The sequence below is a fragment of the Suncus etruscus genome, chromosome 5, assembly GCF_024139225.1.
Source record: "Suncus etruscus isolate mSunEtr1 chromosome 5, mSunEtr1.pri.cur, whole genome shotgun sequence".
NCBI lineage: Eukaryota > Metazoa > Chordata > Mammalia > Eulipotyphla > Soricidae > Suncus > Suncus etruscus.
Window position 1 is genome coordinate 123,553,753 of NC_064852.1, and position 14,020 is coordinate 123,567,772.

At 37.7% G+C, this 14,020-nt stretch overlaps 1 protein-coding gene across 1 annotated transcript in view; it reads left to right on the forward strand.

Moving 5' to 3' along the window:
• Nucleotides 1–13,521, forward strand: part of HECW2 (HECT, C2 and WW domain containing E3 ubiquitin protein ligase 2) — a 445,024-nt gene extending 431,503 nt beyond the window's left edge. The window contains exon 29 of the mRNA XM_049773167.1: nt 12,981–13,521. Within this exon, the coding sequence (XP_049629124.1) occupies nt 12,981–13,092 (112 nt within the window). The 3' untranslated portion in view covers nt 13,093–13,521. The remainder of the gene's footprint in view (nt 1–12,980) is intronic.
• The last annotated feature ends 499 nt before the right edge of the window (nt 13,522–14,020 follow it).

The following is a 14,020-nucleotide window of genomic DNA, read 5'->3' on the forward strand; positions in this document are numbered from 1 at the left end:
TATTAATTTAAAACATAAAAATTAAATTAATCAGGGGCCGGAGCTATAGCACAGTGGTAGGGCATTTGCCCTGTACTTGGCTGACTCAGGACAAACCTTGGTTCGATCTCATATGGTCCCACAAGCCAGGAGCAATTTCTGAGTGCATAGCCAGGAGTAACCCCTGAATGTCGCCAAAATAAAAACCAAAAATCTATCAATAAATAAATAAATTTAGTATATTACACATACTCAGAAGCTGCATTTTTGTATATCAAATTTCATTGATCATGAAAATTTTGTTATAAATATAGCTCTACAGTGTCATCAATAATTTAGTATTTCATCCTTTAGTACAGAATGTATAGTTCACAGTGCCTTTTCCTTTCTGATTGCCTTGGGGCCTTCCTCTTTGGTCTCTCCAATTATCCAGAAACTTCTCTTAGCTGAGGTGGCTTTGGTTTGAGAGCCAATTGGCAGAAGGTTCTCATCTAGTAACTAGTCTGATTCATAGTTCAATCTCTGGAAAAGGCCTTCTTCAACTTTTTCTCCTCTTCATCCCACTCAGTTCTCATCAAATACCAGTAGTATTTAAAATTTTGACTTTACCACTGAATCAGCATGTGCAAATAAAAAATTGGTCAGTAATGACTGGAATTATGACCTTATTAAAATTCCTTGGACTTATTATGCCTTTTGAATTGCTCCTTTACTTTGGGAAGTAGATAAAATTATCATAAAAACCCAATGTGTCTAAAAAGAGACTCCACTAATTAATGTATAATGTGCAACACTTGAAAGAATATGTGATTTACTTTTTAATAGAATGAAACAAAGTTTAATTGCCCCTTACAGCATTGACTGGAATAGTCCAAGTCACAACCACTAATGGTCCTTAGGAACTGCCCCACAAGTCAAAGGGCACATTTGTGAGTGACAGACTTTTAACTATTATGGAGTGACTATCCACCTTCATTTGGCCTCAAGAGTGAAAACTAATCTGAGGCCCATTTCTTTCCCATTGTTCTAATTTATTCCACTAGCACCTCTCTGCATTCTTCCGGTTAACTTTTGGTACTCTTGTACAGCTTCTAGGTCATTCAGCAATTACCAACCAGTATGATATGCCTGGATTTCCTGCTTATGCTCTCCAATTAGAGTAATCAAAACTCCTTGAAAGGGTAGCCTGGTTAAGCCAATCCAGTCTAACTTCAGCACACACGCTCTCCCCTAACCAACTAAACCACTGGCTTCCTGTTGCTGTTCTTCTGTCAAACCCACTTCCACTTCAAGACTATCTGAGACCCTGCTGCTTCTTCATGCAACTAGGATTTTTTTCATCTCTAAGAACTCCATTCAGAAGTGATCCCCTCAGAAATGCCACTATGCACCCACCCCATTAAATCTGCTATTGCTACTTATACATCACGTTAAATCCTTCTCCCATTTCAATCATGTTAAGTTCTCTATTTGCTATATAAGCTTCCCCACCCTAGGACACAAGTCTGTGAAAATCCTGATAATTATGTAAGTAGTTCTGAGTCCTGCTATACAGTTGGTCATTAATAAATATAGTTAAATAAATTCTTGAATTTGAAACATGATTGTAGACCACACCAGAAAATATAATGCCCAAATCACGCTTGTTTCTATGTATTTTCATCTAAGCAACTCAAATATATACTAGTAATTACATGACTAAGCTGTTTTGAAGAGTAAAGGAAGTAAACAAGGCACTTCAAATGTAGGCTTAGTGCATCATTTAATACATTTTTCTTTATTACTGTTATTTTCAGTATCTACATTTTAGAGATGACATGGTTTTTATAATCTTCAGGTATAAAAGAAATATACTATATTCACCCAGGTTTTTAAATGTTTTTTCTTGTCTTAAAGATTTCTCATTCTAGAACTGTTTTTACTTACTTTTCTTTTGGTAGGTTTTTGATTTGTTATGTTTTGGAGCACAGTAGCCTGTGCTCAGGGTTTACTTTTGGCACTGCACTTAGAGATCACTCCTGAGAGATTTGGAGGACAATTTGAGGTACCAAGGATAAAAGCCAGGTCAGCTATGTGCAAGGCAAATACCTTATCTGGTATACTATCTCTCCAATCCAACACACTAATTTTGTTTGTTTAGTTGGTTGGTTGTTGGTTTTTCAACCACATGTAGCTATCCTCAGAGCTCATTCTTGGATCTGGGCTCAGGAGATATTTCTGGTGATGCCCAGAGAATCTTATGTGATGTTGGGGATCAAACCTGGTTTGGCTGCATTTAAGGAAAACCTCTTATTTGCTGTACTATCTCCCTGGCCCTGGATTTGCATTTTGTTTTCTTTAGTAGCTCATACCAGCTGTATGAAGGGCTACTCCCACTTCAGTGCTTGAAGTGTTATTACTCCTGGTAGTACTCAGGGAACTATGTGGTATATTGGGTTTTGAGCCCAGACCTTTCTCCTACAGTGCAGGCCCCTTATTCAGTTGGATTATCTCTGTGGCCCTATATTCTTACATTTTCAAACTATATTCTTTCTCTTCATCTTTTTCCTGAGACCAACCACAGATAGAGAAGTTATTTACTTAGCATTCGTAATTAAAAGAATGTCTCCTACTAGTTACCCAGGAATTTTCATGAGTTGCAGGAATTCCCACAACATATAGTATGGCAACATTCCATACTATATGTATAAATACATATGCTTTTTTGATTAAGGTGACCTAATAAGATTGCAGAACAGAACATTTAATACATACCATGTGTTTACTCTATTCAGAGCCTAGTAAAAAATATAAATTGTCTTTCTTTATGTGGACTTTAAAGTACAGAGAAGGAAAGAATATTCAAATGTACAAACAAGAAATATTAACCACCTTATGGTACATGACAGATTTCCTACCATTGACTCACATTCAGTGAACACCTGGTGATGGTCAGCGGTGTGCTACCACAATTACACAAGTTATTTGTGATCTAGTCTTATTCAGGAATTCTTGCTCAAGTCTCATGGTCCATGATGGCATTCATAGGGGGATATTAAAGAACTATAAAGATTTTTTTAAGTTCCACCTTCATTTATTTAGGCGAAGAAAACCATCACTGATTTCGTATATTAATTTTTGTCGCCCTGTGTTATTCTTTTTTGGGGGGGGGAGGGAGTTGGGCTACACCAGGAGGCGTTCAGGAGTTACTCCTGGCTCTGCACTCAGAAATCACTCCTGGCAGGCATGGGGGAACATATGGGATGCTGGGATTAGAACTACCATTTGTCCTGGGTCAGCCACTTGCAAGGCAAATGCCCTACTGCTGTGCTTTCTCCAGTTGTTGCCCTTTGTCATTCTTAACTTTGGATTTTTTGTGCTGATTATCAGCTATCACTTTAGCATCTTTGTCCTACCCATTTTCTCTATTTCATGCTTTGTTTAACAGGTCCTTATTCTTCATTCATGCTCTCTTTCATTTAGGGAGTAAATGGAAAGGCCTTTGGATGAATATATCCCATTTCTTGAAGTGATGTCCAATCTTACCTCCTTCCACTCAAGCACTTCTCTAATGTTCTTATGGAAAATTGATTCCTAACTTCTGGGCAGTTATCTGAATCTCCTTTTCATTGACCCAGAAGAATCATATATATATATATATATATATATATATACAGATTCTTCAAGTCTTTGCACAGAAAATGTCTCTATAAAAAGCCTTTTCTGATTCTCCTGAGTAGACTTGTAATGAATGTGTTATTTATGTAAGGGTCACTAATAGTGCACATGACTTTTTGAGATTAATTAGACAATACAGCCCTGAGCCAAGGCCTCTGACTTGAGAAGCGAATTATAGGTAGACAAGGACGCATAGCCCCAGTCAGATCACATAGTACAAAACATTGAAAGCACAATCTTTACAGGATGTTATTTGCAGGGTTTGTGTGTGTGTGTGTGTGTGTGTGTGTGTGTGTGTGTGTGTGTGTGTGTGTGTGTGTGTGTGTGTTGGTTAAGGTGTGAACTCTTTGTGGGCAGAAATCAGACTATTCATTCTCATCTATATCTGACATGCTGTATTATACTTAGTAGATAAGAAACAAATGAAAGGTGATACATATTGAAAACTAGTCATCAAAGTGCTTTGTCTTGGAAGGACAAACTTTGAAAATAAGGGGATATCTGAGGAAAAATCTAAATGAACTTCTCTAGCTAAACAGGCTTCGGAGACTTCCTGAATTTTTGTTAAGTCATGAATTAAGGAGCATTGAGTTAGGGGCCCCTGGAGAGCTCAAAGGAAGCCCTGCTTTGCCTCTTTGCACAGCACAGCTCCAAACAGATTCTGTTCCTTCTTCCAGCATGCCCCCCAGCTATAACTGCCTGCACTGAAAATTTCCTCAGGGCAAATGTGGGGACACTCATTGAGGGTCAGATGCAGGCAGGTAAGTTAGGCCTGGAGCTCTCTTACTTCCAAAGAAACCTTGACACTGAAAAGTGATCTGTTTCAAAATCCACTAGGAATTTTCCAGAATGTTTTTTAAGCACTTTGATTTATTAATTAATGAAAATGTGGGGAGAGGAATAAGGGAACTGAAATCTGAAGGCTCGGTCACTTCTGCCAACTGAACAAAAGAAAATATTGATGAAACGCTTTTCAAATTACAGTGCAAACAGAAAAGTGCAAATTCAATTTAAACACATTTTATTTCTAGGACAACATCTATTAAGTAAAATGGGTTCTTGCTTTTCTCCTTCTGTTTCTATCCATTTTAATCCTTGACTGTTATTCTTCTTTGTTGTATCTCTTCTGGGAAAATAGAAACTCAATTATGTACATTTATATGCAGAGAAATACATTCATCAGGGTAATCTGCGTGTGAAAATTTTGATATAATTGTGATACTTGGGGCACAGCAGATTTAAATAATGCATTCATAGATGTGACAGAAAGAAGAGAGGAAGGGATCTCCTGGTTAATATAGGAAGAATCTAGAAAGCACCTAGAGCTCTATTAAGTCATCCCAGATGTCTGAAGGGCTTTTAAGTCTTCTTTATACAGATGCCAGCATGATTTCCCAAAGATAGGTTCAGACCTGCCCTCCTTGAGTGGTTTTGGCCATGTTGATTAAAATGAGGCAAACTCATTATAGCCTTAGTGTATCTGGCTTGGAAAGATTTGAAAAAATCTTCTTTTATTGAGACTGAATAGCTGGATGTGCTTTTGCTGCCAAAGTCAACATAGTCCAAGGGCCCTCCTGTTATTTTCTGCTCAAGTTTTCTTAGGACATGGAATGGGGCGGGGGTGGGGGTGTGTGAAAAACCACAGAGGATTGTGTTTTGTTTTGTTTGTTTTGTTTTCCCCCTTGTTCTTGGCTCATCAACAAGTTGATGGTAAATATTGGGCAATTTATTTAACCACACTGTTCCTCAATTTCCTTATTAGTAATGCCATCTTGTTTATAAGGAGTTTTGAAATTTTTGCAAGTATACAACAGGCCAGTGCAGAAAGCCATTACAGTTGTCTTCGTTTTTATCTGCTCCAGATCTCCTGTAGCAGAGACCACCTCTATCACATTTCCTTGGGATGATTGATATAATGAAGTTTCCAAGGCTCACCCCAAATTTTCTGAACTAGAATCTCAGGGAGTAGTGAGGAGAAAAAATATTTTGTAAACAAAATTTTTGAAAAAAAATTATATTATAAACAAGTTCCTTGGGTGTTTCTGATGCTCTGTGACAGTTTTCTGAATACTTCTGCTTTCTGGTGAGCCACGATGGAATTACCTGATTTGGCCATGTAAAACTCCCTTGGTATCTCCCTGAGACTTCGGGACTGACCCAGTCTATGCCATTTTCTCAACAACTGCTGTACTTATGCGTAAGTCATTCACTTCAGAAATATTAAAAGTTTTATTTTGCTAATCCCTGTCCTCAAAAAAAATTCAGTCTTGTAGGATGTTAAGGAATAGCCATGCAGAATGGGGAAGAAAATGACATGCATGCTTCTAAATAAATGCCTGTGGACATTAGTGTCATTGCTTTTGCTTGAAGGTTGGACTTTCCCTCAGAATCTGAAGTTGATGTCATCTATTTTTGATTTGGCCACTGATCTCAGCTTTGGCCTTGGGAAAACCATTTAATCTTTCTGCAGTTCCCCCTTCCATCCTCATGAAACATTTTTCAAAAGAGCTGTTGAGTTTGTTCAGAAGGAAGATGATGTATATCTGGATGTATGCAGCGCCAGCTGTAACTTAGGAGTCAGTGATAACCTTTATTATAGATCAGTAATGCCTTATAATTTATTATGTTTTATCACTAAAAAGAATTAAAAAGGAGTGCTCAGTTCTTCCCTTTGTGTTAAGAAGTAAGTCTTTACAGAAAAGAACACTTTGACCGATGGATTTATTGAACAGGATCTACCCAAACTGCAGCACACATGACAAATTTCTGTTTCTCATTGGTAATCTGAAATAGAAAAGAGAGAAATGTTTAATTCTAGTTTTGGGATAACTTTAGTAAGTCATTTATAGTCCTCATTTTCTTGCATTGTTTCACATGTAGTGACATATTACTATACAACCAGTTACTATAAATTCAAATAACACACAATTACTAGATTTCTATTTCTGTGTGTCAGGAAATCCAGGAACAACTTAGATGCCTTTTCTGCTCAATATCTCACAGGGCTAAAATCATGGTGCCATTAGCCTAGAATAGGCCTGTGATTCCCCTGCCTCACGAGAAGATCAGGTAGGGAAAAACTGTACCCATGTTCTCTTGCATTTCTGGTACAGTTCATTGTGGTCAGCTCTAAAATTTCTTCCTTCCAGCTTGCTTTTTCCAATCTAGTAACAATGAAAAATATCATATCCTGAGATAGTCTTTTAAAATGAATCAATTATTTAGGCCTAATATGATTTTTTTTTAAAAATCTCCTTTTTGAGTAACTTGATTAATTGATTAGGGGAATTATTAAATCTACTGTGATACTTAACCCTTGGTCATCATTAATCACAAATTAATTCCAGATTTCACTCACACTCAGGAGATTACTTACAAGTGATCTGAGATCTTAGAAGTATGTCTACCACAAGATCTCTGTGAATTACAATGGCCTGCATTCAGTCTATGTGCAAGAGGTTGATGAGGAACATTTGAATATTGCTATCTAAAATTTCTCTATTCCATTCCTATGTATGTGTGTTATATTTTGACTGGTCACAACTAACCCTATGTAAAGGGAAAGTATTTAATTATTAAGAAGGAAGAAACAGACCTAACTCTGGTGTGATACATTATACCCACAGGCATGACCTGACCTAAGCAAATAAAGCATCAATTAAGCACAAATACTTACTCAGAGAGTATCTTGGCTTTTTGTTTTCTTGTTCACCCACTGTGATTCATAAAAAAGACATTCCCATGTGTCTATTCAAGATCAATATTAGAAAATGAGTTCTTCCTTTAAGAAGTGCTATCCCCAAAGCTTGGAGCTGTCACTCTTCAGGTAGCAGCACTACCAAGAGAGAAAAAAATCAGACAACAAAACTAGGTGTAAACAATAGAGATTTCATTCTTTAGCAACACATTGTTTCTTCTCCTAGCAACACTGAATGAGTCAGAAATAGAGAAGAGGCAACCAGATCAATATTGCTCTATAATTAGCATGTCTAACTAAATGAAAAAGCAAAGTGACTGGAAGAGATTAGTGGGAGTAATAAATAGTTATTGGGTGGGAGCAGAGAGATGATGCACCTGGGAGGGCATGTGTCCCTCAAGACCTACCCAGGTTTGATCTCCAGCACAACAAAGGATGCCCCACTCACCTCAAGTAGTGATCCCTGAGCACAGAGCCAGGATCAAGCCAAACCACCAAATGTGGCCCTACCCTACTACTTTAATACCTATAACACCCATAAAAGGGGTCTGCCCCTTAAAGATAGCCTATGGCTAATTGTCATTGGGTGGCAGTTAACCAGGGGTATAAAATGCCCTCACCTCCAGTGCAAGGTATTGGAGTTCATGAGTTGTTGGAGCTGGAGCTCCTAAACTGCTGGCTGGTGGACAGCTTCTACTCCTGGTGCGCTATTTGCTGCTGTTTTCTACAGGTTTTGGATCCTTTTGCTCTCTCTCTCTCTCTCTCTCTCTCTCTCTCTCTCTCTCTCTCTCTCTCTCTCTCTCTCTCTCTCTCTCTCTCTCTCTCTCTCTCCTCTCTCTCTCTCTCTTTCACCCTTTTTCTCTTCCCTCTCTCTCTTCCTACCCCCTCTCTTTGACCTAGGGGTTTATCATAAGACCCCTAGCCTTTCTACCTTGCCTGTTCTAGGTTTACAGTAAAACCTCTTGTCAGAAAATCTTGCCTAAGAAATTCTAAGATTTTGAAGGAGCTATAGGGAATTAAGTATGTACATCCTTGGCAGTGCTCAAGGGAACTGAGGGTCATACCCAGTGATCTTCAGCTTGGTTGTTTGTGCCAGACAGTTTGGTGATCCTAAGTGTTGCTGTTCGAGTTACCAGGGCACCTAGAGCCATTACCTCTTTTTCAAAATCCTAAGATTTGAAATGACAAATAGACTATACACTCTTGAGGATGGCTGTTACTAAAACCAAGCACAATAACAAATGTTGGTGAATGTAAATGTAAAGAAATCAATCAATTCCTATGTACACTCTTGGTGGAAATGTAAAATGGTGCAGAGGTTATAGGAAAAGTTATGGCAATTCTTCAGGAAATTAAAAGGACAAGTTCTTGAGAATTCAGTAAATTTACTTCCTGATCTATACACAAAGCCATTGAAAGCAACAACTCAAACACATACTTGTCTACCTGCTGTGATCACAGTATTAGTCTTAAAAAAATGGATACCTCCTAAGTGTCAGCCAATTCATGAATGGATTAGAAAAATATAGTTAAATAATTTACAATGAAGTATAATTCAACTTTTTTAAAAAATTATTTATTTGTTTTTGTTTTTTTTTGGGGGGGGGGGCATACCTAGCTGCACTCAGGTTTACTTCTGGCTCCGTACTCAGAAATCATTCCTGGCAGTCTCGGGAGTCGAACCATATGGAATGCTGGGGATCAAACCCAGGTCTGTCTTATATATCAGCCACATGCAAGGCAAATGCTCTATTGCTGTGCTATCGCTCTGGCCTCATAATTCAACTTCTAAAGAAAGAAAGTTGTGATCCATAAGCATAAACAAATATTAGGCTAAATGAAATAAGTCGACTGCAAAGGACAGATTTTGTATGATTCTATTTCAATGAAGTGTCTAGCAGTCTGAGAGAATGCCGGGGTTACAGGCACTCAGTTAACTCCACTTTGATCCCCAGAACTATATGTGGTTCCCTGAACACTGCCAGGATTGATTCCAGGGTACAGAAGTCAGGAGGTAGATCTGAGTAACATCAAGTGTGCCCCCACAAAAAAAAAAAAAAAACCAAATACCTAAAACAGCCCAATTCCTAAACAGAAAATAGAGTTGTGTGTATATGTCTGTGTATCATGGACATATGTATTTTCAGGGGAGCCAGAGATTAGAGTTCAATGAATATAGAGTTTTCACTTGTAAAGTAAAAAGAATTCCGAGACTGCCTGTTGCCAATGGTTGCAGAACAGTGAGGACATGCTTTTTATTGAACTATGCAATTATAAATGTCAAATATGATACTTTGAAGTGATTTACATTTTATTACTGTAAAAAATTTTAAAGAAAAAATAAATAGTGCCAAATATAATTCTGGTTGAATTGTGTTTTGCATATGTGAGGCCCTGTAGTCCTTTACTAACACCCAGAAAAAGAAGGAAAGGAAAAGATAAAAGCTTATAATGAAAATGGATGAATATATGTATCATAAAACATTAAATCTAACATGAAATCAGACTTAGGAACAGATGCTCGACCTTGTTGGCAACAACAGAAATGAAAACCTTTGTTGAAGACAGGCCCACTCTCACAACATATTTGCTTATTCTTCCTTTTCTTTCCCCCAGGAGAGAGATAAAGTCTCCATTTATTATTCTTGTTCCATTGGTTTTTGAAAGAGATTCTAAACCACCTCTGGGAGTATTTTCAATATACTAATTAGTTTTCTAAAAAGTAAACTTTTTTTCAGAACCTAGTTTTGATCCCATAGAAAGAAGTTCTACTCAGATGCTTGTTAAATTCAGTTATGAAATTGATGACATAAAAACATGGCCACCAAAAGTCAACTAGATTATTTCTCCTGGTCAATCTCAAAGTTTATAATAACTCTGAGCCAATACTACATCTAAATCCTAAAGCTGATCTTATAACACTCTCTTGACATTATTGCTTCCAACTATTGCTTCCAATAATGATTCTGTATGATTCTATTTCAAAGAAGTGTCTAGCACTCTAGGAGATAATACTTGGGTTAAGGTGCTTATGAAATGCAGCCTCACACCTGCTTTATTCTCTCTGATACTCTTAGTTTCCAGTTTTTTATTACCTTTAATCAAATTAATTATTTTAAAGTATATATTTTATAATGAATTTACAATAGATCTTATATATAATGTATAAATCTTTTATCATAACTCGTAAGTCTCACTAATTGGTTCAGCTCTACATGCCAATAATTTACTGGTATTAAGAATATTTGTTATTTTATTTCATCTTTATAGCCTTCTGAGTCTAATAATATTTTCAAGTTATAGGTGAGAATACTGAGTGACAGAGTTTTGGGAACTCACTCCAAATTATATAGCTGGCTGGTAGAGCTCATTCAAACCCAGAACTGGTCGATTCTAAACCTTTGATCTTCTGCTGTGTTAACTGCAACTAAGACTATAATCACATTTATTTCATAAGTATAAAAATGATTTATAAAAATATAAAATTAAAAGTCACATTTGTATTAATATTTCTATTAATATTGTATATGCTAAAATCCCCTATTAACTCAGGAACATTTTACTTTCTTAAAAAAATAAAATTTCATACTTTGGTCACTCATTAATTTATTTATGGTCTGGTGACCACACCTGGCAGTGCTCAGAGGTTATTACCGACTCTGTGCTCAGGGATCACTCCTAGCGATGCTTAGGGGCCAGCCCATGGAAGGTCTAGGGATCAAATAAGATTGACAGCATGCCACCTTCCTAGCTCACCAGCCCAGCAGAATTTTCTTTTTTTAATTTTTTTTAATTTTTGGGTCACACCCGGCAGCACTCAGGGGTTACTCCTGGCTCTATGCTCAGAAATCGCTCCTGGCAGGCTTGGGGGACCATATGGGATGCCGGGATTCGAACCACCAACCTTCTGCATACAAGGCAAATGCCTTACCTCCATGATATCTCTCTGACCCCTGACAGACTTTTTTTTTAAAGTCAAAGTTGTCCAACTCCCACACACAAGTTGCTGTATATTCAGAATAAAATGCTTCCTACTCCATGTCAAAAGTGCAGATTTGCTTCCTGATAAGATGTACTATTTGGAGACAGTCTTTTCTTTTTAAATTATTATTATTGTGACTCAGGTGCAAATAACAGGAAAACATATTTTTTTCTATCTTGGCAAATGGGAGGTATTTCTAAAAAGAATGCTTAGGGGAATGAGTTAAGTGGCTCTTATTTTGTATTGTGGGTTGGGAGAAAACAGATGATAGCCTGAGACTCGAAGAAATAACAATGGCCGACTGACTTCAACAGGAAAGCCAGCCAGGGAATTTCCCAAGACACCAAGGCATGAAGTAAGTCTCCAGAGACACTCTGGGCTGAGACCAGCCACCTGTTCCCCTCACTAAGAAGGGAAAAATGCAACCAAATCAATAGCACAGTGGATAGGTCTTTTGCCTTGCACGAGACCAACCCGGTTTGACCCATCATCTCCGAGCCTGCCAGGAGTGATTTCTAAGCAACAGAGCCAGGTGTAACCTCTGAGAGCTGCTGGGTGAGGGCCAAAGAATAAAAAAATAATAAAAAAATGTAAAACCAAAGATTATCTGACAGGCCTCCAGACAAATGCCGACTTGGAAAAGGAATTTAAAAAGTTTATTCTCCAGTCTTTTTATAAAGCTCATTATTAATTATTTGGGAGGAAATTTTTTGAGCAGTACATAGAAGTTACTCCTGATTCTGTTCTCAGGAAGCAGTGTTTGGAGGAGCATGTGATTCTGGGGATTTAGTTGGGATTGGCTGCTTGCAAGGCAACCTGTCCCCATGTCTCAGACTTATGTATTCATTTCTTTAGAAAAATAATATTGCGGGCCCCGGAGAGATAGCACAGCGGCGTTTGCCTTGCAAGCAGCCGATCCAGGACCAAAGGTGGTTGGTTCGAATCTCGGTGTCCCATATGGTCCCCCGTGCCTGCCAGGAGCTATTTCTGAGCAGACAGCCAGGAGTAACCCCTGAGCACTGCCGGGTGTGGCCCAAAAACCAAAAAAAAAAAAATAATAATAATATTGCATCAAGAGAAAAAAATTTCTTGTCTTTGTGATTCTTAGACAACTGAACAAATAGTAATATATATATATATGTATATATATACTGTGAATTTTAGATGGTTGTAAAAATACAAACAAGATATTTTTGCATGTGTATATCCTTGAATAAAATTTAGGACATTATACATGCAAAATGTGAGCACTTTCATAGAGCTAGAGATTCAGCCTAAATTATTTTGGTTTGTGAGTCATACCTGGCCATGCTCTGAGGCCACTCTTGACTCTGTGCTCAGGTGTCATTCCTGGCTCTGTGCTAGGGGACCACATGCACTGCTGAAACTGAAACCATTGTAATGGCCACAGCTACAAGGCAAGTGCCTGAACATCTGTACTATCTCTCTATCCCCCAAAGTATATTTTAATAATTCCATTTTCATCAGTAAAATTTAGTTCTAAACTTTAATAGTCAAAATGTTTTCCAAGATTTTCCAAGAGTATTGTAAAGATTGGCAACAATATTCTACTTTAATATGAAACACAAGTAGGTACATATTTTTATACCCAATCTCATTCTCCTAAAGCATTCTAATATTATGTCCTGCATTTTCTGTCTGCAGAGCACATACTTGTTTCAACCGTCTGGATCTCCCCCCATACCCATCCTTCTCCATGCTGTATGAAAAACTCTTGACAGCAGTTGAAGAGACCAGCACCTTTGGACTTGAATGATCTGGAAGAACAATGCCCAGCAAGTCATGGACCTGGAATTTCAGAAGCTATACTCTAGGAATGACTGAACATTGGAAATTTCAAGAGCACATTTCCATGAGAAGAAAACTGAGTGCTGTTACTTTCCAGGGGCCCAGGCTTTGCCACATTTGAGGATTGGAGGCCTGTGATGAGTCCTCTTGAAAGGATTTGGGTGAGCTTGATGCTCAGGGAACAACCCAACAGACTTTCAATCAACAGTTCTTGACTGCCAAACTTTCTCCACTGGTTGTGATCCAAGGCAAAGATGAACCTGCACGTGATCATGGCGACTTTTAGGGACTCAGGATTGAAACTCACCTTTGAACATGGTTCAAGCTCAACTGGCAGCACTTGTCCCAACCTACAAATTAGTGCAAGTTCAATAATATAATAAAAACAAATATATTTCCTGAAAGTACCTTTATTTAAGTCCTCCCTAAGTTTTCAAGAATATCCCTTTTCTTGCTTATGAGTGCCTGCATGGTGTGCACCATAGGTTTCAGCTTTCATGAGACAAGTCCCAATGAGGTAACTTTCAACATTTGCAATAAGGTGATCTGTGACAATGTATATGCAAGTGGTTTGTGTGTCATTATGGCTGAAGACAAACTGTTATACACTGAATTAATAACGACAGATTTGATGCTTTATATTGCATGACAACAGTTTTTTAAAACACTAGCAATTACTCACAGTATATCAGGAAAAATACACAGTGAGTTCTGTTTATTTTTTTTATAGGTTCATTATATTTATGTTCTCTACGATGTATATAAGAACCTATCCATCATATTGTATGTATCATCTGGTTCATTTTCATGTGTCATGATTACTTGGACATCATGCTACTACTACATATCCTCTTAAGCACTCTCAAGGGAATAAAAGGGCCTTTTATTTTTATAAA